General features: G+C 39.8%; 2 protein-coding genes across 5 annotated transcripts in view; both read right to left on the bottom strand.

Moving 5' to 3' along the window:
* cltcb (clathrin, heavy chain b (Hc)) overlaps positions 1 to 7,059 on the bottom strand; it is a 41,230-nt gene extending 34,171 nt beyond the window's left edge. For all 4 annotated transcript variants that reach the window (XR_007969003.1, XR_007969004.1, XM_052109858.1 and 1 more), the window contains exons 1-4: positions 6,737 to 7,059; positions 3,575 to 3,782; positions 1,008 to 1,276; positions 92 to 253 (exon numbers count right to left, since the gene is read on the bottom strand). Coding sequence is in view for 2 of the 4 variants with exons in the window: in XM_052109858.1 (XP_051965818.1) it covers positions 92 to 253; positions 1,008 to 1,276; positions 3,575 to 3,782; positions 6,737 to 6,778 (681 nt within the window). In the remaining 2 variants the exon portion in view is untranslated. The remainder of the gene's footprint in view (positions 1 to 91; positions 254 to 1,007; positions 1,277 to 3,574; positions 3,783 to 6,736) is intronic.
* Positions 7,060 to 7,462: 403 nt separating this feature from the next.
* On the bottom strand, positions 7,463 to 19,384 carry dhx40 (DEAH (Asp-Glu-Ala-His) box polypeptide 40). The gene is made up of 17 exons (XM_052110197.1): positions 18,992 to 19,384; positions 18,683 to 18,828; positions 18,475 to 18,594; positions 15,276 to 15,503; positions 15,082 to 15,148; positions 14,818 to 14,949; positions 12,955 to 13,054; positions 12,742 to 12,828; positions 12,407 to 12,589; positions 12,224 to 12,304; positions 10,606 to 10,763; positions 10,224 to 10,338; positions 9,993 to 10,101; positions 8,862 to 8,956; positions 8,572 to 8,641; positions 8,257 to 8,485; positions 7,463 to 8,173 (listed from the first exon to the last, which is right to left on the bottom strand). Exons 1-17 carry the CDS (start codon positions 19,182 to 19,184, stop codon positions 8,055 to 8,057), a joined length of 2,232 nt encoding a protein of 743 aa, XP_051966157.1. The 5' UTR covers positions 19,185 to 19,384; the 3' UTR covers positions 7,463 to 8,054.
* Positions 19,385 to 27,031: the final 7,647 nt, after the last annotated feature.

Genomic DNA, 27,031 nt, shown 5'->3' with positions numbered 1-27,031 from the left:
AGAGTGACATCAAATTGACAGTCATTTAAATTCAAGAACATTACTACTATTCTTCTTTCCACATGGAGTTTGTTTGAAAAAATAATCAGACCTTTCCTCCAGCTTGTCCCCGAACAGCAAAGCAGAATAGTGTGGATTCCTCAGCATTCCCCTCCATTTTGAACTGGGCAAACCCAGCAGCGTGGCCTTCGATTGGTTGTGACACCTTTCTGTCCACGGAGTAAAGTTGCATTGCACCCACAACCCTGTTTTGCTAAGAGAAACGAGTAAAAAAACATTTAAGCAGGAAAACTTCAAGCAGAGTAACATTTAGAAATTAACCGGTATTCTTTTTTAATTACTTTTTTTTTACATTTAGGCGAAGTGTTCAATAATTGATATACACAACTGATTTATAAATGTTTTATTTCTGCATATAGACAAATGAATGAATCATTTTAATCATCACTACACTCTGAAGGTGAACAGTGTTTTACAAGACAATGCACATAATCAATTATGAAATAATCTAACACATATTATTGGCAATACACACTTGCCCAAGATTCTTCACTTAATGTAGCTTAAAATTTTAATAAACGCACAATTTGTCTTCCAGTATGAGAGTTCATCTTTGTTTTGGGCTGCCTAACTACCCATAAACCAGATGTTAATGACCAGATAATCTATTACTGAACACGTGTAAATATCGGTAAAACCAATTATCGGTCTCTAGTGACATGCAGGTTACAGTGTATGGGTAAGATAAACTAAACCAATACATTCTGATTTTTTCTTCTTCATATATATACACTGTAAAAGAACCCATTAAGTGAAAGTGTGTAAATATCGGTTAAAACTATCAGTCAAACTAACAATCGGTCTTATCTTTTATGTCATGCAGGTTACAGCTTATGGGTAAGTCAATTTAAACCAATTCATTAAGGAGTTTTAAATTTTATTTCTTGGGCTTTTTGCCTTTATTTGAGAGGAAAGTGGAGAATAAAAATAAAGGTTTGTTAATATACCTGTGCTGAAATTCCAATAAGGAGCAGCCATTTCTGTTTGGCGTCAGTGCGGTAGTTAATAATTTGACAGCCAGCTAAACTGGAATGTCGGTCAAAGACTTTGATAGGCTGTGAGTCTCCTTCCATACTCCAGTGATAGACGGCATTGTCTGTCACAAGTGCTACGGTATTGAGAGAGATCCACTTCCAAAATGTAACATCTTCGGTCATGGTATGGGCTTTCATCTTGCTCTTCATTTCAATGTTGAAAATTTGAAGGGTTTTTGCAGCTGAAATTCAGGGACAGAAGTCATTTGAATAAAACAACAATACTTTTTGTCTTGTTCGTGGATTGTTATTTTAATTAGTTAGCATACAGACCTCAAGCATAATGCTGATATCATAATGTGTATGTTAAATTGTAATGACAAAGATATGAACAACATGACCAAGCAGTTACAATGCAAAAGGAACAGCTAAAAGACAAACACTGCAAACATTTACAAACATCAAGCGAAGTTTTATTTTGCATTTAGTTTAACAATTTTTAGCGTCATTCTATAGCCAATATGTATTATTAATTATTAAAAATAAAGTTAATAGACCCCCAAACATTAAATGAAAAAAAAAAAATAGGCTACTTATTTACTCTGCACTACAAAAAATGCAATGCAGATTCGAAATCTGCAATCGCAAAAATCATCACCTTATCTGAAGTATGTGGTCTTACAATTTACAAAACATGTATAAAAATGTGTAAAAGGTTGTTGTTTTTCTCCTAGAAATGTTGACCTTAACTAGAACTGGATAAATTTACAGATATATTATGCAAACCTGCAAAAAGCATATTGTTTTTGTAGCCTGAGAAAGTATTTAGACACTTAAGCAACACTTCAAAATGTATGAATGTCATTGCAATAGCAAAATATCAAAACAAAGTGCCATTTATACATAGAGCAAGCACACTTTTCAACCAAAACATTTCAAAAAAATAAGTTTGTTCTTTTTAAACCATAAACCAATAGATATACTGTTCAAAACGAAGCCAAGAAGTATTTGGACACTTTCTGGTTGTCAAACTTAGTGGAACATGTCCATAGTTAAAGGGATAAACTACACCTGTGGTTACATTGCTAGGACACTATCATTTCATATTATGTTGGGACCAGATGGTTAAAAACATAGTTTTAAATGGCTTGGAAAAGACAAGTTAATTCTAAGAAAATGTCTAAAATCATTTGTTTGCATAAGCCACTTTGGTTTGATAATTTAGTATTTTCTATATTTGTTTTAATTTATATATTAAGTATGGCTTAAGTGTCCAAATACTGTATATTTGAGTGACTGTACTTTCTCTAATCTCTGTTAACCTGATGTTCAGGCTTCAATTTTTGATAAATTATTTTCACATTGACCTTTTATACAAAGATGTCATGGGATAATACATAATAAACCCCGCTTTTTACTTAACGTAAAGCTGAGGCCAAGAAAGAAATTGCTGCACATATTTAAATGTCTTTATAAGCTACAGTGTTTTCATCAATAAATAATTGCAGTGTATATAATATGTTAGAGAGGAAAAAACATGAGCAATATTAATTTAAACAAAAGCACAATTCATTGTCTCTAGTTAGGGTCACCATAGAGACCAGAGGATTTGAAATTTGACTGCCATCAAATTTTGATTTCCAAAATCACTATGGTTTAAAAGCAACTGGAATGTTACAATCCAGAACTGTAATATGATAATAGCGTTTATTTGATCTCACTACTTTCAAGGTCATATCTCACGTTTTATTCTAACATTTGACTTGAAAGGCAACTGTCTAAATAAATGTACTACTCTGCAAAACTATCTGAGTTTAGATGACATAGTGCAACATGGTAAACCTTTGCATTGCATTACCAGTAGGCTACCACAACGAAACAAAATGAAATAACTGAAAATTGTTGCTTTGACTATTAACAAAATGTATTAATTGTTATGCTAAACAAGTGGAAAGCAGGCTCTTGGCATGTTACATGCATGTTAAATGATCCCTACCCCCTCTTACAACAAATCATTGAACATCAAAACATTCAGATTGATCCAACAATTGACCCCACATTCAACCATTAAAATCCCACAACTCATGATAGATGAAATTGAACTCACCGTCTGCAAACATAAGAAAGCAGTAAGGAACAAAACAAATAAAAAGGAACAAAAACAAGCAAGAACAGACAAAGCATTTATGACGGCAAGACATTTCCAATGAGCATTTTAAAGGCTATTCTTAACCAAAATTACAGCGAAAAGCTTTATTACACAGCGAGACAAGAGATGGCTATGAACATACATTTGTTATAAATATGGAGGGTTTTTATTAAATATGTTATACTGAACTGTCTTAATGATCAAATGAGAAATGCGGTCAGCCAAATACACTGCAGTCATGTATATTTGGGTGGGGGGGGGGGACCACATGGAACTGTCCAGTAGAAATTTATAAATTAATCGCAAAACACATTTTTACATTTCACAGATCCGTGCCTTAACGTGTCCCCCCCACTTTTTAAATGCTAACTACTACACCCCTGTATCTTACCTTTAAGAGCAATGACTTTACTGGCTGGGTTCATTATGGCACTGTCTGCAGAGATGGGCCTGCGGATGGGTGTGTTTGGATCACTCATATCGATGATCACCACCTGGGCCTGTTCACCCACCTTCTCCCGGATACAGATGAACTTATCTGACTCCATCGTGAGGGTACTAAACCCAATATTTGCTGGGTTTATGCCCAGATTCTGGAGCTGTTAGAGGGGAACAGACATTACTCAAGATGAATACTGTTAGAAATCATTGTGCCAAATTACATTTCTAATGTGAATGAAAACAAGGCTGTGAAGGATTGACTTTAAAGTTTCTTCAATGGACTGAAATTTTAGTCAACTTTTGGATGACAAAACAATGAAAAAAATAATAATAAAAAATATATATATATATATATATATATATATATATATATATATATATATATATATGCACTAAAACTTCCAGCAGACAAAATAAATAAATAAATAAATAAAAATCACAGCCTTGTTTTTATTCTCATAAAGAATTAAATATGGTGCTACTCGGAGTCTGAACTATGTCTATTTGGTGTCATGAACGGGATTTGGAAGAGCCCACAAATACTTTCTAGGTTTTAATACACATCCTAGCTCCTAAATGTTTCTCCTGTGGGTTTAAATGTTTATGATGAACATTATTTTCAATAAAAATAGAGAGCTATTGGCACTTTCACAAGCCCGAAATATCTTCCTTCCGCTGAGATGCACCTGCGCAATGTCAGGTTGTATACTGTAATGACTCGAGTGATATCAAGTCAATATAACATCATTAGTAACTTTATTGCCATTCGAGTCACATAGGTGTCAAACATTCATGATCATTCATATAAACTTCAATATTTGACTGATTCTTGAGATAAGGGACAAAACGCGTCTTGCATACAAGTCATATTTATTTTAAAAATCAAGAAATCCATAACAATCAGAAATTCATAACAATAAAAATACTGGAAAAGTTAAAAAGGAAATACATTTACTCAGGGCATTTTTTACTGTATTTTAAAACAATTTCATTAGAATTTTTTTTAAAAGCATGCTCTATACTTGGAAGCACATGTAACTTAACCTGTCCTCAGCAAGAGGTCACAATATTAAACTGCTAAAAAACAACAAAAAAAAAAAGTGTTTAAAAACACAACAAATTCATAAATATTAAATTAAAGGTAGGGATCTGTAAGATAGCAAACAATACATTAAGAAAACTTTAAATGATATTTTCCATAAAAAAAAAAAACACCTATCAAAGTTGTCCTCACTTTGCATCAACGAACAAAAATAAATACTGAATAAACCAGATAATGTCCTGATCAGCTTTAACTCAGAGTACCCTTTTCCTACTTCCTGCTCATTACAAGCCGCTCATAATGCAACGCATATCATGTTAATCAGCGCTGCAGTAGAGGGTTGCATAACGCGTTTGTTATGCATTTTTCACGGTGTGCGAATGTCAGCCTAAAATTTCTTGTATTATTAGTAGCTTTTTGCTTTCAGAAAAATAGCCTATTACTTAATATGTAGTATAGACCTATGTATATGTAATATGTCTAAATATAGATACCACTGAGATTATCAAGCTGCCATAGGCTACACTGACGGTAAGGGGCGGACTGGGAAGAGGAACCGGGCCAAAAGTTGAGCGGGGGTCGCATAACGTGGCAGCCCATTTAAGCCATTCGGCCCCGTTTTGCGGCCGGCCCACTGGGAAACTTCCTGAACTTCCCAATGACCAGTCTGCACCTGGTGAAGGTGACTGTCAAATCAACATAATTTAAAGGTGCATACAGTCATTTTGTCATGTTTGCCTCATACATAAATGATCTGTAATTTTGAAAAGCATGTATAAAATCAATCACTAACATGAGATGAAGACTCCAGGTATAGGCCTATCAAAAACATTATAAAAAAAATTATTCCGCATGGACAGTCTGTCTTTCTGTCCCTTTTGTATTTTTATTTTTTTTTTTAATTGTAGGGGGTGTGGCACAGTGATTAAATAGGAAAATTAAAAATAGCACTTCTTGTAAAAAGGTTGCAGACCTCTACTATACTTAATTTAATGATTATTTTAATGACTTTGCAATGTAAACAATCAAATATGTACATAAAAAATATGGTACCATACATGTTTTTATAGGCATAAAATGCAACACTCAATTTTCAGACAATATGGAATGGGGGTCTCTGCTCAGTCTCTACATACCAAGGGGTCCTTGGCCTGAAAATCTAAATCTGAAGACCCCTGATCTAAATGCTAAATGTTACTTAAAGTGAAAATAAAGATGTGCACAGCGTATTAAATCAGTTACAGATAGACATTAAATGCAGCAGCGACGTTTTCAAGCAGTAACTATGGACTAAAGTCTTATTTTTCCACCACAATTTAATGCGTCTAAATCCATTTAGTAACAAAACCACAGAAAACATCCCTCACATAAAATCAGAATAGAAGCAATTAAAGTATGCTGGGTATAAAGCTGGTGTAATCCTTTCACCCATCAGTGCATCCACCTTCACATGCTGTGACTCAAAATCTAGCGAGTTGCCTAACTGGACAGCATTTGTGTATCTAAGGCGCGTTAGAACGTTCGAATGTCTAGTATACTTCGAATCTTCAGCGCGTGCGATTCGAACGTTCGAATAATGCTGTCCATGCAGGCAGTTCGCTCGATTTTGAGACAGTCACAGAAATGTATGGGAGGTCATTCATTGAGCACGCGCTAAAGCTAACGAGCACTGTCACATTCATCCCAGCAGAAGTACCGTGTATTAATACTTCAAACGCAACGCATAATGTTGAGCAGCAGTATAGACCTTATTCACGCTAGCGCCATTTTTGATTTTTAATGGGAATGAAAACGAGATTGTGAGGGATAGACATACAGTTTAATGGCACGAACGGTATAAAGCTCCTAGATCACATCTAATTTTACACAACTCGTGTTGTCTGGAGTTCTTTGTCAACTGAAAGTGCTTGTACGGATATTGTATCAATGTTTTGTATGGAACGATCCAAAAACACGTTAAACTGCACCATAGCCCATTGAAGAGATTGCAAGTCTATCCCTCACAGTCTTATTGTTATTCCCGTTAAAATTCAAAGATGGCGCTAGCGTGAATAAGGTCTATAAACTCACCTGCAGGTGCTCCTGAAAGCGGATAGGCAGGATCTGAGCCATGGTTTTGGCTTTCTGCTCACAATCCTCCCGGCCGGACTCCTCGCAATATTTCTGCCTAGCTTTAACGAGCGACGACCTCCTCTCCACGGACAACCCCGATTCAATATAAATCAAATACAGGAGTGCTGCGTAAATTACACGGTGAATGCAAGTATCGTGTTTTCGTCGTGTCAAGCCAATCCGCCAGATGGCTGATGTTTTTTTTTCTACCCTCTCTGCACGGATGGGAGTCGCTCAGACTCGCAATGGCGGCGGAAACAGCTCAGACTGACAATCCGGAAGTAGCTGCGCAGAGTTAGCGGCGGAAGGACATTTGCGATTTGTTTAATCAAGAGGGTGATGCACAAAGCTACGATTTGGCGTAAACGAACGTTTACTGTCTTTTAGGGTTATATGTTTGATTTAAACGTGTTTCGCTTCGTCTGGTCGAAATGAAATAAATCGTTTAATATTTGCCATATCATTAATTTATTCATATTCTGCGTACGTCAGTTCCGGGAGCGCTCTGAAATTGACGTTAAGAACTCCAATATTATGTACGCCCAGAATGAATGACAATAATAATGACAATAAAAATTATACTTATTTGTCATTTAGCAGGTTTATATATATATATATATATATATATATATATATATTATATATATATATATGGGTGAAAACCCTTTCCATAGGATAGCAAGTTACAATTTGTCACGTTTTGTCCCCATGTCAACGTTTCCATAAAAAAAAAAGAAAAAAATCACTTAGTATACTTAAAAGTATAGGTAGACTTAAAAATGTTTATTATTAATTGTGATTTTAAGCCATAGACCTTATTCACAGCAGCGCCTTCTTTGGTTTTTAATGGGATGAAAACGAGACTGAGGGATACAGTCTCTTCACTGATATCCCCTGTATAAAGCTGTACAAAGCTCCTGGATCACATGTGATTCTCATGTCTGGAGTTTTTGTCAACTGAATGTTCTTGGAAATACATTTTTCAATGTTTTGTCCGCAGAACAATCCAAAAAATCTTTAAACTGCAGCACAGCCCATTGAAGAGTGTGTACATATCTTTCCCTCACAGCCTCATTATCATTGCCGTCATTGCTCTGCTCTGAATGAGGTCTACATTCCAAATCCACAGGGATGACTTAAAAGATAATCAGAGAGCTTTGCCAGTAAAAAAAGGTGTTGCGTTCTGCAATCTTAGATTATAAAGTCTTTTCCAGTATTTGAATAAAGCAGCTGCAGAATGTGTGGTGTACATCTGATCGTGTCTCTCTCCTCCTTTTTACGTGTCCTTTCTTTGTAGCCGATTCTGTTTTCGCTCCAGGTATCGGGCTCGAGCTTCCGTGATTGAGCTTTCATTGTTTCTCTTTTCCAGTTTCTTTGCTGTGTCCTCTGCCGCCTCTGTTTAAACATTACAATGTGTTACAAAAATAAAAGACACTAATTGGCAACATCAAAATATGGCTTAACCTATTCAAACGCACCTGCTTGTCTTTTTGCTGCCTCTTTCTTGTCCCACTGGGCCATTTCAGCGTCAGTTACTTCTTCTCTTGCGACGCTACTCAGCTCATAGACGTCTATTTCATGCAGCTTTGGCAACAGGTCCTTCACCCACTCATAACGAATGGGGCATACTGTTCTCACGTACACCCGGGAGGTGACCAACACATCATGGAAGATGATCCAGTCCAGCTGCAATTCTTGACCAAAGAGCTGAATAAAGAGAAATGATCTCTAGATAAACACTTCTTCAATTCAATAACATAATAGCAGAAGTGAGCATTTGGTTAATTCCTTACACAGGATGCAGGGTGAATGAGAACAGTAGATCCATGCCCATCCATGGTGCAGAATGATTTCCCAACAGATCTGGGAAAAACAGGGTAGCTTTAATGTTAGCTTCACAGAAATTTGAATTGTTGCTCTAAACTAGGAGATTTCAACCTTTTTATGCCAAGGACCCCTTGGTGAATCCCCCCAAAAATAGACAGAGATCAAACAATGATAGGCAGAGCCCCATTTGAAGACCCCTGCTCTTAAATTATGTTGAATTGTGTAGACGTAGCTGTTGTTGCTGTATGATGCTCACCTCCTGGCTACATTGGTAAAATAACCCAGGCAAAGGCATTGCCTCAGCAGCTCACTCCTACTGCCCACAAACGTCTCGTGTGGAAAGTCTTTCTGCTACATAAACAATAAACAAACAAGAAGATGATGTGGTAATTAAAAACACAAAAATAACAGAAATGATGATGTGGTAATTAAAAACACAAAAATAACAGAAAATACTGTTAAAATAAAAATTCTGTCATTTACTCTCATGTCGTTATAACTTCATATGACTTTCTTTTTTCCATGGAAAACAAAAGGAGATGTTAAAGGAATAATTCACCCAAAAATTTAAATTCTCTCATCATTTACTCGCCATCATGCTATCTCAGATGTGTATGACTTTCTTTCTTAAGCAGAACACAAATAAAGATTTTTAAAAGGACATCTCAGCTCTTTAGGTCCATACAATGCAAGTGAATGGTGCCCAAAACTTTGAAGCTCCAAAAAGCATATAAAGGCAGCATAAAAATAACCAACAATTGACTGCATTGCTTCAGAAAACATGGATTAAACCACTGGAGTCTTATGGATTACATTTATGCTGCCTTTATGTGCTTTTTGGAGCTTCAAAGTTTTGTTCAACATTCAATTGCATTGTATGGACCTACAGAGCTGAAATATTCTTCTACAAATCTTTGTTTGTGTTCTGCAGAAGAAAGAAAGTCATACACATCTGGGATGGCATGAAGGTGAGTAAATGATAAAGAGAATTTTCCTTTTCGGGTGAACTATTCCTGTAACATTTCCTTCTGTATTCCATGGAAGAAACAAAGTAATATGGATTTGGAACAACATGAGTGCAAATAAATATTGCCAGAATTTTTATTTGAGCAATACAGCTTTCTTTTTTAGTGGACACATAAACGCAGATGTTTGGCAGAATATTAGGAACTGAAAGCCTCAGTTCACTTCTTCATTCTCTTTCATTGTATGGGGGGAATAAAAATGAGAGTGAATGGGGACTGAGGTTGTCAGTCACTAATATTTTCTAACATCTTTTATGTGTCCACTTAAAAAAGAAAGTCATTTTGGTTTGAAACAACATGAGGGAGAGTAGAGTTTTCATTTTTGGGTGAACTATCCATTTAATAAAGAAACTATGTGCTACCTGCTTAAGACGGTAAAGGATCTCCCTCAGCTGAGTCTCAACACTGAAGGCTGATTTTACTGCTCTCCAATGGATCCAGTGATCTTTGCACCATGAGGATGGATTGTCACTACAGAGAACAGAAACATCTAGAATGCCTATATTTCCATATGCCAAAGCCTATTTGTTTTCCTTAGTTGTTCAGGAATTAATTTAGGCGTTCAGTCAAATACATGTCTGTGCATGGCATACCTCGCTTTGCACTTTTCAAAGACAGAGAGCAGCAAGAGGAAATCGTTGGAACTGCCAGCACACGCTGCTATCTCTTTGTGTCTGATCTCAGCTTCCTTCTGTGCTTCTGATTTGCCTAAAAAAACAAAACAAATTGTTAGTCAAAAAAGTATTTTTTTCCTGATAGCAAACAGGTGGCAGAATTAACAAAAGGAGATGTTAGGCAGAATGAAAGCCTCAGTCACCATGCACTTTTATTAACGGGATGCATATATTTACTATTGTACTCTAGTGTAAGTTTGTGTCTGTTGTCTCAGTTCTGCGAGAAGCGTTCTACAGTGTTGCCAAAAAAAGTCACCTCAACACCTAGTCATGGCTTTCATTAGGTGTGTAGTCTGGTTACCTGGTCGAATGAAGATATTCTCTACTGAGAGCATGGCAGCCACGGGCAGCATGATATCTTCACATCCGAGAGTGGCAGCTTTGATCAGTGTACGAGTAAGATTAGGAGGAAGAGGGAACTCGACCATCAATCGCCCCAGTTTTGTCACTTCACCTCTCCTGCAATAAAAAGCCATATATGGTAGAGCATTTTAAAGGAATAGTTCAAATTCTGTCATTATTTATTCACCCTCATGATGCTCCAAACCCATACCAATTTGTTCTTCCATGGAACACAAAACGTAATTTTTTTTACCAGACTTCACGAGGTGTGATGTAGAGGTCTGTGCGGAACTGTTTTTTTCCATCCCGTTCCCATCCGCTCCTGCAAGTTTCTATCCCGCACCCTCCTGCTTGTGCTAAACATACCGCCTTAACCCGCTCTCTGCCTGCAATGATTTACTTTACAACTTCCTGTAACCCTGCATTTGTTTTTTCCACATAGAGCAAAAGTCAAACAAATTGACAAGATTGCAAAACTATTATTTGATTTTTATCCACATTATATCCACTTTCCATTTTTCCTTCTCCTTTGAGTCCCACACACAACTCAAAGAAGTGCCGTCTGCTCCCACCTTCACCTCGGAAATTTAATCATGCACCGCAAGAAATCTAATCAGATTCAGCGGGTCCCGTGTGAGTTCTGCAGGATTGCAAACCTCTATTGCGATAACATAGCTGCCATATTTGATTTAAGCTTTTTTTATTTGTTGTTAAGAGTCAATATTCACCTTATGAAGAAAGTCATACGGGGTTGGAGCAGCATTTGCAAATGAATTATTAAAGAATTTTCATTTTTGGGTGAATCTTTTTAACGTAGATACAAAACTGGCATAATGAAATGAAACAATGTGCATTGTCATTGTGAGGTAACATTAGAATCTCAGCAACTGGCCATATTCCACTGCAGCACAGTTACTTAAAGGAATAGTGCACCCAAAAATTTAAATTCCCTCATCATTTACTCACCCTCATGCCGTCCCAGACTTTAAAAGAACATTTTTAGAAGCATATCTCAGCTCTGTAGGTCCATACAATGCAAATGAATGGGTACCAAAATATTAATTTGAGCTTTAAAAGCACATACAGACAGCATAAAAGTAATCTATATGACTTAAGTAGTTAAAAACATATCTTGAAAAGCAATATTATAAAAGTGGGTGATAAACAGATCAGTTTTTTTTTTCAGATAAGTTGTTTTTTACGATACATCTCCACTTTAACTTTCACATTCTTCTTGTGTTTTTGGTGATTTGCATTCTTAGTGTATATCGCCCCCTACTGGGCAGGGAGAAGAATTTATGAAAAAAAAAAAAGGACTTAAATGTTGATCTGTTTCTCACCAACACCTATCATATAATTTTATGGATGACTTTTATACTGCCTTAATGTGCTTTTTGGAGCTTCCAAATTTTGGAACCCATTAATTTGCATTGTATGGTCATACACATCAGAATGGCAAGAAGGATAGGAAATGTAGAAATAATTTTTATTTTTGGGTAAACTATTGCTTTAAAATTTGACAAAACAGGTGACAGTTTGTGGATCACAATAGTATGAGACTAAATTATATTACTCACCTATCAATGGCATCATATTGATACAGCTGTTTCAAAGCGGTTAGGATAAACCGTTCCTCTGGGCAGTCAAGATATGGAAATCTAAATGCACAATAATTGGGGAAAGCAAAAATAATCAATGTAAGTCTACTCTATCGATTATGAATTAAACAATCTAAAACTAATAATGCAGCCTGATGATACCTAATTACATCATGGACTCCGAGACACTTCAGTGTGAGAATGACAGATGTAAGGCTGGTCCGTTGAATCTCTGGTATGGTGTACTCTGGCATACATGTTTCCCAGAACTCTTTATTGTAAATCCTGAAGCATTTCCCTGCTGAAGTTCGCCCAGCCCTACCAGCTCTCTGTTTAGCCTCACTCCTGAATAGAAACATCACCATCACTTTTATGACAGATAAACTGTAGAAGTATTTTAACTTTAAAAACTTACGCACTCCACCTTTAAGATGTGACAGGAAACAGACATTGAAACCCTGCATGATTTTTCTAGCAGAATTATGTTAAACACTCACTTTGAAATCGGTACCACCTCCAGAATATCTAATCCAACACTTGAGTTGTGGTTTAGCTGTTTCACAAGTCCACTGTCAACAATATATCTATTACAAAAACAAACAAAAAAACTGTTAGAAAGCCTTTGGTAGCAACGAAATGCTAAAAAAAATATGTTTCCTCTCATCAAAATTCAAACTTATTTCTGCTGTGTTATTCTGTGACTGTTCTACCTGATTCCATTGATTGTGAGTGAAGTTGCAGCAATGTTAGTCGCTACCACACACTTTCTTACACCTTTGGGTGCAGGCTGAAATATTTGCCTTTGCTGATCTGAAAAAAGTTAAATATCACAAAACATGTCTTGATTGCTTTGTCATTATTATTATTATTATGTGCAAGATTTTCACTAGAGATCCAATCGATATTGGATACTATACTAATTATTTTTGTGTTTAAGTGTGCTATCACCAATATGCATAACTGGTTTTTAATTCTTGTTTTATTTCAGATTTTAGTCACTTTAACAACTTAATCTTTTATCACTAACCTCTGGTGAACTGCTTTACAAACTAAAATTGCACACAGTCTAAAAATAATTAATTTGACTACTTCTATTTGCAATATACACTACACTGTTCAAAGCCCCTTAATTAATTCATATTTAAAATATAAAGTCTTTATCAGTAAACCCAATATTACATCCCCAATTCAGAAAAAGTTGGGACAGTATGAAAAATGCTAATAAAAACAAAAAATAGTGATTTGTAAATCATAATCACCCTTTGTTATATTGAAAGCACCAGAACTACACATTATATGATGTTTTACCCTGTGAATTTCATATATATATATATTAATTAAAAAAAAAAGTTCAGTAATTTCAAATCAGATGATTGCCACACGCTCCAATTAAGTTGGGACAGTCGAGTGTTTACCACAGTAAAACATCACCATTTCTTCTAATAACACTTATTAAGCATTTGGACACTGAAGACAAAAGATTGTTAAGTTTAAAAAGTGGAATTTTCCCCATTCATCCATTATGCAGGTCTTCAGCTGCACAATTGTACAGTGTCTTCATTGCCAGATGGTGTGCTTAATAATCCACCACACATTCTCAATTAGAGATGGTCAGGACTGCAGGTGGGCCAATCTAGCACCCACACTCTCTGCTTACACAGCCATACACTTGAAATCCAGGCAGTATAAAAGGAGTTGGATAGCAGTATATGCTGCTCCAAAATTTTACGTATAAAATTGTACATATCGGTCTACATTCATGATGTTCTAACAGATGTGCAAGTTACCCATGTCATGGGCACTGACACACCCCTGGCCCATACAGACACTGACTTTTGGACTTGACGGTAATAACAGCTTGGATGGTCCTTTTCCTCTTTGGCCCAGATAACATGATGGCTATGTTTTTCTAAATCTTTTTGAAATGTGGACTCTTAGGACAAAAAAAACAGTTCCACTGTTCAACTTTCCATCTAAGATGAGACTGAGACCAGAGAAGTCAGCAGCACTTCTGGACAGTGTTGATGTAGGGCTTCTGCTTTGCATTTGCTACTTTTGTCTTTGGGCAACATTGTTCTCAAAGTGCTGGATTATTTGCTGAAGCATCTGTTGGCAAATTGCTCTTGGAGGACAAAGCTATTTTTGGAGGTTCCGTATATACTATGACACAATTGCCTCACCTGTTTAACATTCACATCGCCTTGTTATTTCAACTCGTCAAATTGTTCTTAGTCTTAAATTGCCCCGTCGCAACTTTTTTGGAGCGTGTTGTAATCATCTGATTTGAAATGACTGTACATTTTAAAAAAAACTATAAAATTCACAAGGTAAAACATCAAATTATGTGTAGTTGTGGTACTTTCAATATAGCAAAGGGTGAATATAATTTACAAATCACTTCTTGTTTTTATTAGTATTTTTCATACTGTCCCAACTTTTTTGGAATTGGGGTTGAAAATAACCAATGACCGATTAAGTGAAAAAGTGTAAATATCGGCTAAAAATATCGGTCAAACCGATTATTGGTCAATCTCTGATTTTCACTCTATAGACGAAGCTATAGTTAGGATTACCTGTTGGCATGGATCCATACAAAGGTAGGATAAGAAGACCTTCAACAGCTCGATCATGGACATCATACCGGTAGTCCAAGACTTCAGCCTTGTTAAAGAGCAAATCGCAAGCTTTCTCGATTTCAGACTGTCCTGTTCAAAACACAAGCACAGAGCTACAGACTAAAAAGGAATATAGGAAATATGATAGATCTACAAACATACTATCAAAAACGGCAGCATTACTACTTCATCTTAAATAAATGATATTACTACTGAACTTACCGGTCAAGAAGACCAGAATATCCCCTGTTACTTCATTTGTGTGTACATCTAAAGCCATCTTCACCACCTATAGATTATAAGCATAACAGTTATACTGTGTAAACAGTCAGAGTTTTCGTTTGTTTCAAACAAAGTTTGTTGCAAATAGCACATTTGTAATAGAGTTTGTAACATATTGGATGGTCACAATACACCTCTTTCACGTAGACAGAACTATCTTTATCTTTTGGACCAATCAGATTGCAGAATTTCTCCTTCACTGGATATGTACGCCCAGGAATGGTGAATACAGGACAGTTCCCATAAAAAGAGCTTAGCTTTTCAGTTTCTAATGTCGCTGACATCACAATCACTTTCAGGGTTGTTTTACGGCCATGGGACCCTTTTGACTGAGTCTTTTTAAGTAATCCAAGCAAAACATCCTGTAGAAAAAAACAATTCAAGTCAGTCACTAAGGAATTAATCAAGCCATCTGCACACTACAAAGCGGTCACAAACAAAACATAATAATAAATCCTACTATAGTATTCCGTGTTTTTTTTTGTAGTGGGTAACACTATGATACATTTTGCATATGTATTATGGTAATTCCGAGGCATTCATTTAAAGGGATAGTTCACCCCAAAAATGAAAATTCACTCATCATTTACTCATGCCATCCCAGATATGTATGACTTTCTTCTGCAGATCACAAACATTTTTAGAATACTATTTCAGCTCTGTAGGTCCATACAACGCAAGTGAAATGTGGCCAGCTCTTTGAAGCTCCAAAAAGCAAATAAAGGCACCATAAAAGTAATCCAAAAGACTCCAGTGGTTTAATCCATGTCTATTGAAGTAATATGATAGTTGTGGGTGAGAAACAGATAAATATTGAAGTCCTTTTTACTTCAGTATCTCCTCCCTGCCCAGTAGGTGGTGATATGCACGAATTGCTAAGAACAAAAGTAGAAGAATGTGAAAGTAGAGATTGATCTTTTTCTTACCCAGACCTATCATATCTCTTCTGAAGATATGGATTTAAACCCTGGAGTCATATGGATTACTTTTATGCTCCCTTTATAAGCCTTTTGGACCTTCAAAGTTCTGTCCACCATTCACTTGCATTAAAAGTTCCACAAGAGCTGAGATATTCTTCTAAAAATCTTAATTTGTGTTCTGCAGAAAAAAAAAGTCATACACATCTGTGATGCCATGAGGGAGAGTAAATGATGAGAGACTTTTCATTTTTGGGTGAACTTTCCATTTAAGCATCTATGTGTACCAGTAAATACTATGGTATATGAATGGTAATCATTCATTACCATGATTTACATCAAACTTCCAAAGTAAAATCATCACTGATCACCCATACCATCATTGTGCCATGATACCCCCACATTACTTTTTGTAAGGGAGAAATAAGAGCATTATAAAAAGTTTACCTTTCACTAACTTCCCAAATAAAATGTCTCTGTTATGTATGTAACCTCGGTTCCCAGAGATGAAGGGAACGAGACCATGCGTCACTAAGCTTACGCTATGGGGAGTGTCAACCTAGTTGAAACCCTTCTACAATAACACCAATTCTGAAACTGGCTATGGTGTTTAAGCCCCGCCCAATTAGGCACAAAGTTGTCTGGTATAAAAGCAGGCACCCAAACACCATTCCCCAGAATTTTCTGACTGAGGGTCAAAGTCGGAACTGTAGCCAGGCGAGGGCCGTTCAGCCCCTAAGGAACTTTATGATTAAATCATGTTTGCCTATAGAGGTGCCGGCTTCGGGTGCGTGATACGCAGAAATAGTCACCACATAAACTTTGAGCATTGACGGAGTGAGCCCTGCGTCCAATCGCTCTTGAAAAAATTTGAGAATTTCAGATATGGGGCAGTTCACTGGTTCTTTGCCATTTGAAAAGCACCAATTAGTGAACACATTCCATTTCAGAGTGTAAAGGCATCTTGTAGACGGCGCTCTAGCCTGTAAAATGGTGTTCATAACCGACCAAGTCAGTTCTGGCATGTTTAGTGCGCTCCATTCAGGGGCCACACATGCAGGTTCCACAGCTTGGCTGGGGATGCCAGATTGTGCCCTAGGCTTGAGAGAGGAGATCCTTCTTCAGCAGATTTTTCCCCATGGAGGGCCATCCAGAATATTTTTCATTTCTGGAAACCTGGACTGATTGGGCCACTTTGGCGCAACCAATAGAATTGTTTCTTTGTCCTCTCAGACTTTGAGAAGCAGTTGTACATAATGTGTGGGCTTTGAAGTGGAAGTGCTTTTTATTGAAAAAGTGTGAGCGTCTCGTGCATGTGCAACGAGCGCTGTACGCGTGTATGATATAATGCACCACTCACAGTTGAGAAGCAGTTGTGCATAATGTGTGGGCTTTGAACTGGAAAAGTGCTTTTTATTGGAAAAAGTGTGAGCGTCTTGTGCATGTGCAACTAGCGCTGTACCCTGAGTATGCTTTTCCAGCCAGTGTGTACGTCAGTCAACATGGCTTGGAAGGATGAACGGGGCCATTTCCACACCCTGCTACTCGCTGGACAAAGATGTGCTGCTACCGCCTCTTCCACAGAGTGAACTGAATAGGGTGCTCACCTAGATTTTGTCAGTTTGTTATGAACTTCTGGGAAGAAGGGGGTAGATCTGAGGAATGCGGTTGCTTGAGACATCCGGACTGCAGGAACCATTCATCAAGGCAAGATTTTTCAGGTTCCTCTGGAGGAGACCACTCGAGACCAAGCTCTTCGACTGCCCTTGAAAGGACGCAAAGCATCTCGTTGTCCTCCACTGACAACTTCCCAGATACAACGAGATACATAACCTCGCAGGGCGTGGGCCGGCACGAGGTCCAACTAAAATTCATCCTGCTCAACCTCCGGCCCCATCTTGCCTACTCGTGTGATCCCTACCACAGAAGTGGTAATTGGGAGGTCGCGGGAGACTGAATCGTCCCCCAGATTGAGAAGCGTCTTGAGACTCATGCTCTCGGGAATGCAGCTCTCACATTGATCTTAAGGCAGGACGCGTCCCTTGCATAAGGAACACTTACAGAACGACATCTTTAAAAAGACGCAACCATGCGGCTCTTTATATATATATATATATATATAATACAATATAGCAATAAAGGATACTCAGGCCAAAGCGCTGCATGGATCAGGTGTGTTGTCAAAGCGAGGACCCAACCCAAAGATTCCGTCTGCTGGGTCATGTATGCCGGACAGTTTCACGCCTAAAAGGGCGGGGCTTAAATACCATAGTCAATTTTTTAACTGCTGTTATTGTAGAAGTGTTTTAACTAGGTCGTGTAGAAGGACACTCCGCATAGCGTCAGCTTAGTGACACAATGTCAAGTGAACTGAATCATAAGGGAACCCCAAACTACTTTGAAAAAGTCAACATACTGTATTCAAGCTCCTCTCATGGGCTTCATCCAGGATCACTATGCTGAACTGCGTCAAACTGGGGTCTGCGAGAATCTCCCTCAGCATACAGCCATCTGTCATGTATTTAATCACAGTGTCCTGATACAAGGAAAAAACAATCCCATTAAAATAATATTCCATACATTACTTAACTCATGTATTAAATATATGTGGTATTGCCTCCCACCTTTGTTGAGCAGTCATCAAAGCGCACTTGGTAGCCCACCTCCTTACCCAGCCTGACACCCATCTCCTGAGACACCCGCTGAGCAACAGTGATAGCTGCAACTCTCCTGGGCTGTGTAATACCAATTCCGCCATGCCTACAAAGATCTGGGTGAAAATATATAATATATATATATATATATATATATATATATATATATATATATATATATATATATATATACATATATACATACTGAAGATACACAGCAAAGGAATATGCATATGCGAGTTCGTTCATTTATTTATTAGTGTAGCAGAACATCCAAACCTGCTTTATACAAGTACTGAGGCAATTGAGTGGTTTTTCCGCTTCCAGTTTCTCCCGTCACGATCAGGAACGTGTTTTTTCTCACAGCCTGAATGAGTTCGTCTCTGTGCTGGTAAATAGGCAGGTGTCTTGATTCCTCCATATGTGTCTTGGCATACTCCTCTGTGCCTCTGCTCTTTTCTGATTGTGACATGTCTATGACTGTTCATGCACTTAACGTGGCTAAAAGTGATATTTCGGTGCTCCAGACGCGTAAGAAAAGTTCAGCAGTATAATGATAAGACGCAATCCGTATACGATTTCTTAAATGGCACAGCAAACATTGTTTTCATCTTGTTATAATTTGTTGTTTGGTTGGTTCAACATGTGTGATGTTTGAGGTTAAGATATCTCTTCTTCGCTTACGGCCCTCTCATTACACTAACAGTAGTGCCACCTGCAGGATAGGATGTATTATTACAGTTACTAGCCCCTACCACACATACCAATAGCAACTGGTGGTGCTGCGGGTCTGCAGCTGGATATATCTCACACATACAGCCTTATAAAATGTACTAAATTTTTCAAGTTCGAGATGTGAACATGACCTTTTTGAAAATACTGGTACATTTTGCTCTGACAATTTCCCTTAATGAGAAGTTGCATCATTACTTATACATTACCATATTGATGGTATGTGTGAACAGCACATGTGGTACATTTACCATTAAAAGAAACCCAACGATTTTATTGTAATTTACCTGGATGCATGTGTGAACAGGGCTACTATTTGCTATTATGATGTCATTTCTGCTTTTATGTCAATGGACATTATAATATCAATCAGTATGTTTTAGCTAATATTGACAACACAATTCACAGTAAGTGCCTGCCTTTATGTCAATTCTGGATGAGTTGCATAGTTACAGCGAATGCACAGTAAGTGGTGGTAGTAGACTGATGTGTTAGATTTGACCAGGGTTGTGAGGGTTACTTTTGAAATGTATTCCACTACAGATTACAGAATACATGCTGTAAAATGTAATTTGTAACGTATTCCGTTAGATTACTCAAGGTCAGTAACATTTCTAAATGCTTTGGATTACTTCTTCAGCACTGGTAGATTTATTTTCACTTGTTTTGGTTATAAAAATTCTGCCAGAACAGTAAGACAAAATACACATGTTAAAAATACATTCTCTGAAACACCTAAATATCTTATGCAATGTTGTTTCTAAAACAAGATCAATCTAATTAATCTTGTTTTAAGGATTTTTAGATATTTCTTACAGGAAAGCAATACAAAAATTATTATCAAGAATATGATTTTTGCCCTAATATCAAAGGTCTTACTAGAAAAAAATAAATTGTGATCCAACGTGAATTTTCTTGATAAAAAATATGATCGTGTCTGGTACATGTGTATGTAAAATGGCTAGAAATAGCATTTTAGCTTAGCATAAAGCCGACAATTTACAGTTTATTTCTATTTCTTCTGCTCCAAACTTCAAACTTACTTCTCTGTCTGATCGTATGAATGTAACAACATAAGAAAGAGTTTCACCGCTGTTCAAATGCACTTTGGATCACATTATTAAATTAAACAAAAGACAATAAAATGCAAAGTAATCTCTTCAGTAATAAAAATACTTTTTGAATGTAACTGTATACTAATTACTAATTATTTAAATTATAACTGAAGTGGAGTACTGTTACTTATATATTTTGTATTTTAAGATTGTATTCTGTTACTCCCCAACCCTGGATTTGACAGATCAGATGATTAAACAAAAGTATGACACAAAACCATAAAAAATACAGACATATTCTTAACTATACAATTATTATAATTATTTTAGTTAATAACAAACATGTAATAATGTTCGCTATAAATGTTTGCTGTAAAGCTGTGAGTTGAAATTGATCTCCTCAGTCCAGTCAGCTCTGTTGATGGCTTGAAGCCACAGCCGACAACGACAGATCTTGAAATAATTTTTATAATAATAATAAAATAAAAAATATAATAATTAAAAAAAGTAATCCGAAAAAAAAAAAAACAGATTTTACCACCACTACTGTGACGTAGGTTACCAGACAAAGTAACAGACAAAGTAACCTAAAAAAATAATAACATATTGTATTAAAAATGTTATTTCATAATATATAATAATAAATAATACAAATAATAACATTTTGGCACCCAGGAATTGATTTTCATGGCCATATAAAACACATACCGTTTCTCGTCCTTTTATATCAAATAGCCTACTTCAATTAATCAGTTCTTTAACATAAATTAACTGAATTATTACATTTATTACCTCTTAGTTCCCATACACTTAAATCAACATTAAATCATATGCATGCATATTATCACAAAACTATTTAATTGTAACGAGTAAGCAGCGAGGCAGACGAGGAGGTGCGGATCCAAATGCAGTTAACTTTATTGAATGATCAAAATAAACACAAAGGAAAAACCCTCAATGGGGAAATAAACATAAAGCTGAACACACAGGAAGGGAAAACATACCAGCTAACAACACTCAACGATAGACAAGGACTAAACCAAAAACCAGGGTTAAAATACATGAACATAGGAAAAAGGGACCAATGAACAAACAGAACTCAAACAAGATGATAAGGTGATAAACAGAAACCAAACGAGGGCAGGTGAAAACAAGTGAACACGAGGGCTGACAGGAAGACTATGGAGGTACAAGGGTGACAAAAGTGAAAACTAAGGAATAACAAAATTGAGGGCACCAGGGGCAGACAGGCAGACCAGGGGGGGGGTACAAAAACAAGAAGGCAGTCCAAGGGGCACAGAGGGCAGGCAGGAAGTCCAAGGGGGGCAACGAGGGGCAGACAGGCAGTCCAAGGGGGCAACGAGGGGCAATGAGACAGTCCACGAGGGCACAAAAGGTTAATGAGACAAAGGGTAATGAGACAGTCCACGAGGGCACAAAGGGTCAGGTTTAGGGGGCCAGGGAGATATCGACCGGGCAGGGACAGGTTTAGATGGCCCGGGGGCTGGCCATAAGGCAAGGGCCGGCTCAGGGGGCCTAGGAGGAGGCCACAGGATAGAGGCCGATCTAGGTGGCCTAGGAGATGGCCATGGGGCAAGGACCGGTTCAGGAGGTCTGGGAGCTGGCCTCAGAGCAAGGACGGGCTTAGGAGGCCCGGGAGCGGGCCACAGGGCAGGGACAGGTTCAGGAGGCCTGGGAGTTGACCACGGGATGTGGGTAGGCTTGGGGGACCTGGGTGGTGGCCGCAGGATAGGGACCGGCGGAGCCACGTGAGGCGGAGCCAAGGAGGACTTCAGAGGCGGAGCCGTAGAAGACTTGGGAGGTGGCGCCGAAGGAGGCGTAGGCAGGACCGTGGGGGGCTTAGGAGGCGGAGCCGAGGGAGGCCCAGGAGGCGGATCCGAGGAAGGTGGCGCCGTAGGAGGCTCTAGAGGCGGAGGCCCGGAAGGCTCAGGAGGTGGAGCCAATGGAGGTGGCGCCCTGGGAGGCTCTAGAGGCGGAGGCCTGGAAGGCTCCGGAGGCGGAGCCGAAGGAGGCTCAGGAGACAGAACTGAGGAAGGCTCAGGAGGCGGAGCTGAGGGCGGTGGTGCCGTAGGAGGCTCGGGAGGCGGAGCCGTAGGAGGCTCGGGAGGCGGAGCCGTAGGAGGCTCGGGAGGCGGAGCCGTAGGAGGCTCGGGAGGCGGAGCCATAGGAGACTCGGGAGGCGGAGCCGTAGGAGGCTGAGCCATAGGAGGCGGAGCCGTGGGAGGCTCGGGAGGCAGAGCCGTGGGAGGCTCGGGAGGCAGAGCCGTGGGAGGCTGAGCCATAGGAGGCGGAGCCCTGGAAGGCTCGAGAGGCTTGAGGGGCGGAGCCATGGTAGGCTCGAGAAGCTTGAGGGGCGGAGCCCTAGAAGACTCGAGAGACTTGGGAGGCGGAGCCCTGGAAGGCTCGAGAGACTTGAGAGGCGGAGCCCTGGAAGGCTCGAGGGGCTTGAGAGGCAGAGCCCCAGGAGGCTCGGGAGGAGGAGCTCTGGAAGGCTCGAGAGGCTCAAGAGACTTGAGAGGCGGAGCTTTAGGAGGCTCGGGAGGAGGAGCCCTGGAAGACTCGAGAGACTTGAGAGGCGGAGCCCTAGGAGGCTTGGGAGGAGGAGCCCTTGAAGGCTTGTGAGGTGGAGCCCTGGAAGGCTCGAGAGACTTGAGAGGCGGAGCCCTGGGAGGCTCGGGAGGAGGAGCCCTGGAAGGCTCGGGATGCTCGGAAGGCGGAGCTCTGGAAAGCTTGGAAGGCGGAGCTCTGGAAAGCTCGGGTAACTCGGAAGGCGGAGCTCTGGAAAGCTCGGGAAACTCGGAAGGCGGAGCTCTGGAAAGCTCGGAAGGCGGAGCTCTGGAAAGCTCGGAAGGCGGAGCTCTGGAAAGCTCGAAGGCGGAGCTCTGAAAGCTCGAAGGCGGAGCTCTGGAAAGCTCGGAAGGCGGAGCCCTGGGAGGCTCGGGAGGAGGAGCCCTGGAAGGCTCGGGATGCTCGGAAGGCGGAGCTCTGGAAAGCTTGGAAGGCGGAGCTCTGGAAAGCTCGGGTAACTCGGAAGGCGGAGCTCTGGAAAGCTCGGAAGCTCGGAAGGCGGAGCTCTGGAAAGCTCGGAAGGCGGAGCTCTGGAAAGCTCGGAAGGCGGAGCTCTGGAAAGCTCGGAAGGCGGAGCCCTGGGAGGCTCGGGAGGAGGAGCCCTGGGAGGCTCGGGAGGCGGAGCCCTGGGAGGCTCGGGAGGAGGAGCCCTGGGAGGCTCGGGAGGAGGAGCCCTGGAAGGCTCGGGAGGAGGAGCCCTGGAAGGCGGAGCTCTGGGAAGCTCGGGAAACTCGGAAGGCGGAGCTCTGGGAAGCTCGGGAAACTCGGAAGGCGGAGCTCTGGGAAGCTCGGGAAACTCGGAAGGCGGAGCTCTGGGAAGCTCGGGAAACTCGGAAGGCGGAGCTCTGAGAAGCTTGGGAGGAGGAGCCCTGGAAGGCTCGAGAGGCGCTGGCTCTAGGACGGGCACGACCACTGGCGCTGGCTCTTGGACGGTCCAGGCTGCAGGCGCTGGCTCAGGGACGGTCCAGGCTGCAGGCGCTGGCTCAGGGACGGTCCAGGCTGCAGGCGCTGGCTCAGGGACGGTCCAGGCTGCAGGCGCTGGCTCAGGGACGGTCCAGGCTGCAGGCGCTGGCTCAGGGACGGTCCAGGCTGCAGGCGCTGGCTCAGGGACGGTCGAGGCTGCAGGCGCTGGCTCAGTGACTTCAGGGGCGACAGGCTCGCTCACAGTGACGTGCGTAGGCATTGGCTCGCTCACCGTGATATGTGTAGGTGCCGGCTCGCTAACCGTGGCTGACGTGGGCACAGGCTTGCTGACCGTGGCTGAAGTTGGCCGGAAGGAGGAAGCCCGTCTTCTGTTCCTCCTCCGGGCAGACGAAGTGGGCCGTGCAGGCTCACTGACCAAGGCAGGTGTGGGCTCTGGCTCGCAGATCGTGGCTGCCGTGACAGGCGTGGGGGCGAGCTCGCTGAACGGTGGGGCAGGTGGAAGAGGATGAGCCAAGGACGACTGGAGGGCCACAGCCGTGGGAGGAGAGGCAGGATCCTCAACCACCTCCACAGTAAGCAGTGAGCCGCATGCCAGAAGTGTCTCCTCCATGAATTCACAGAGCGTCCAGCCACGCGTCGCCGGCGGCAACCGCTCCTGGAGCGAACTGGTCAGGCTAGCCTGGAAGAACATCACCAGAGAGGAGTCAGGATAGTCGGTGGCGCTCGCTAGGAACAGGAAGTCCCTAATGTGTTCCTCCACCGGGCGGCTTCCTTGCTTCAGGTCCAGGAGGCGGCAGCATGCCCGGATAACCGCTGGATCCATATTTTGGTCTATCGTTCTGTAACGAGTAAGCAGCGAGGCAGACGAGGAGGTGCGGATCCAAATGCAGTTAACTTTATTGAATGATCAAAATAAACAAATAAACACAAAGGGAAAAACCCTCAATGGGGAAATAAACATAAAGCTGAACACACAGGAAGGGAAAACATACCAGCTAACAACACTCAACGATAGACAAGGACTAAACCAAAAACCAGGGTTAAAATACATGAACATAGGAAAAAGGGACCAATGAACAAACAGAACTCAAACAAGATGATAAGGTGATAAACAGAAACCAAAGGGAAACTAAACGAGGGCAGGTGAAAACAATGAACAGTGAACACGAGGGCTGACAGGAAGACTATGGAGGTACAAGGGTGACAAAAGTGAAAACTAAGGAATAACAAAAGTGACAAAAATGACAAACAAAAGGGCAACAGTGAAACAAGACAAGGTAAACATAACATTAATATGATAATTTGCTTATCTAGGCTTATTAAGAACTATACCAGATGTTAAAAACAGAGGACTGGGCATTTTTATTCCTAAATTCTCAATTTTGGCCCAAGCATAAAATAATACTTGTATATAACCCTAAATAATAGGCCTAATTAATAATTATAAATAATTATGTATTTAACTGCATATCACAATTTAACCAAAAAGATTAAATAAATGCTAAACTCACTACACTGACAAAAAAAATTTGTCATCATGGCACTACTTTTTAAATTATTATTAACACTGGACATGTGGTCATAGTATTCTTTTATAGTTTGGAATACCATATAAAGGATACACGAATATGGTAATTATTTAATACCAAGTATCAAAGCACCATAACAAGTATTGCCTTGCTAAGATAGGGCACTGCATTTGCTTCTGAAATGTAATTAATTGATTACAAATAATATCATTTAAATTGCATCCATTACGTAATCTTTAAGATTAAAATTACATCATGATCTTTAAGATTACGTAATGGATGCAATTTAAAATCTATAACGAGTCATTTAAAATCTATAATGAGAAAATGTTGGGGGCCTGGGTAGCTCAGCGATTAAAGACGCCTGGAGTAAAAACTCGCCTACCACCCCTGGAGTCGCGAGTTCGAATCCGGGGCGTGCTGAGTGACTCCAGTCAGGCTTCCTAAGCAACCAAATTGGTCCGGTTGCTAGGGAGGGTAGAGTAACATGGGTAAACCTCCTCATGGTCACTATAATGTGGTTTGCTCTCAGTGGGGTGTGTGGTGAGTTGTGCATGGATGCTGCAGGGGATAGTGTGAAACCTCCACATGCACTATGTCTCGGCAGTAACACGCTCAACAAGCCACATGATAAGATGCTGCATTAATTTGGAAATTAAATTTAAAACCAAATGTCATAAATGTATTTGTGGATTATATAAGCACGATCATTTCAGTGTATCAATTTTGGTAGCTACATGCACTCTTGGTATGTTACATTTATGCATTTTGCATACGCTTTTGTCCAAAGTGACAGTGCATAAAATGTATAAATTTTATCCGTTTGTGTGTTCACTGGGAATCAAACACATGTTCTTGTCATTGCAAGCTCCTTGCTCTACCAGTTGAGCAACAAGAACCCTGTCACATAAAATATTTAAAATACAGACCACTCTTTTAAAATTTAGCTAAATAATTAGTAAATTATAGTTCTAATTGCCTTTGGCCTATACATGATTTAATACATAATGTAATCCATAAAAACTATAATCTATTTACACACATTAAAAAATAAGTATGTATTCCAATTAAAAGTACAAGATTTTTGTAATCTGGTTATGTAATCCAGATAATATAATCTGTTATCACCAAGCACTGAACATTTGTGAAAACATGGATCCTTAGAATTTAGGTAACTAAGAAGAAAAAGAGAGAGCTTAGAGGCTGAATATGATCAATCCATTTCACTTAAATTCCCTTAAATCCTGAATTCTGGAAAGGTCAAACTGATGCCTCAAAAATATTATGTTTACATTTAATGGGTTGTATTACTAATGTAAATGTATTATTGTGCAAACTGCAAATAAAATACATTAACTGCTGTTTGTTATGCATACTAATGGGAGAGCATCATAACAGCAATAGTTTTTGAAGCATACATTGTTTTTTCATGTAACGTTCACTTTAAGGAACAGTTCACCCACAAATTAAAATTCTCATCATTTTTAAAG

The sequence above is a fragment of the Xyrauchen texanus genome, chromosome 38 (assembly GCF_025860055.1).
Source record: "Xyrauchen texanus isolate HMW12.3.18 chromosome 38, RBS_HiC_50CHRs, whole genome shotgun sequence".
Taxonomy (NCBI): Eukaryota; Metazoa; Chordata; class Actinopteri; order Cypriniformes; family Catostomidae; genus Xyrauchen; species Xyrauchen texanus.
The sequence above is the reverse complement of the archived record's forward strand: the minus strand, read 5'-3'. Positions and strand labels throughout refer to the sequence as shown.

Excerpts from the sequence above, each read along its gene's own strand:
- dhx40 (XM_052110197.1), bottom strand. The coding sequence starts at position 19,184 with ATGTCACAATCAGAAAAGAGCAGAGGCACAGAGGAGTATGCCAAGACA. Across the intron at positions 10,339-10,605 it reads GAATATCTTCATTCGACCAG|GCAAATCAGAAGCACAGAAG; the intron begins GTAACCAGACTA and ends TTGTTTTTTTAG. Across the intron at positions 8,174-8,256 it reads GGCAGCAAAAAGACAAGCAG|AGGCGGCAGAGGACACAGCA; the intron begins GTGCGTTTGAAT and ends ATGTTTAAACAG.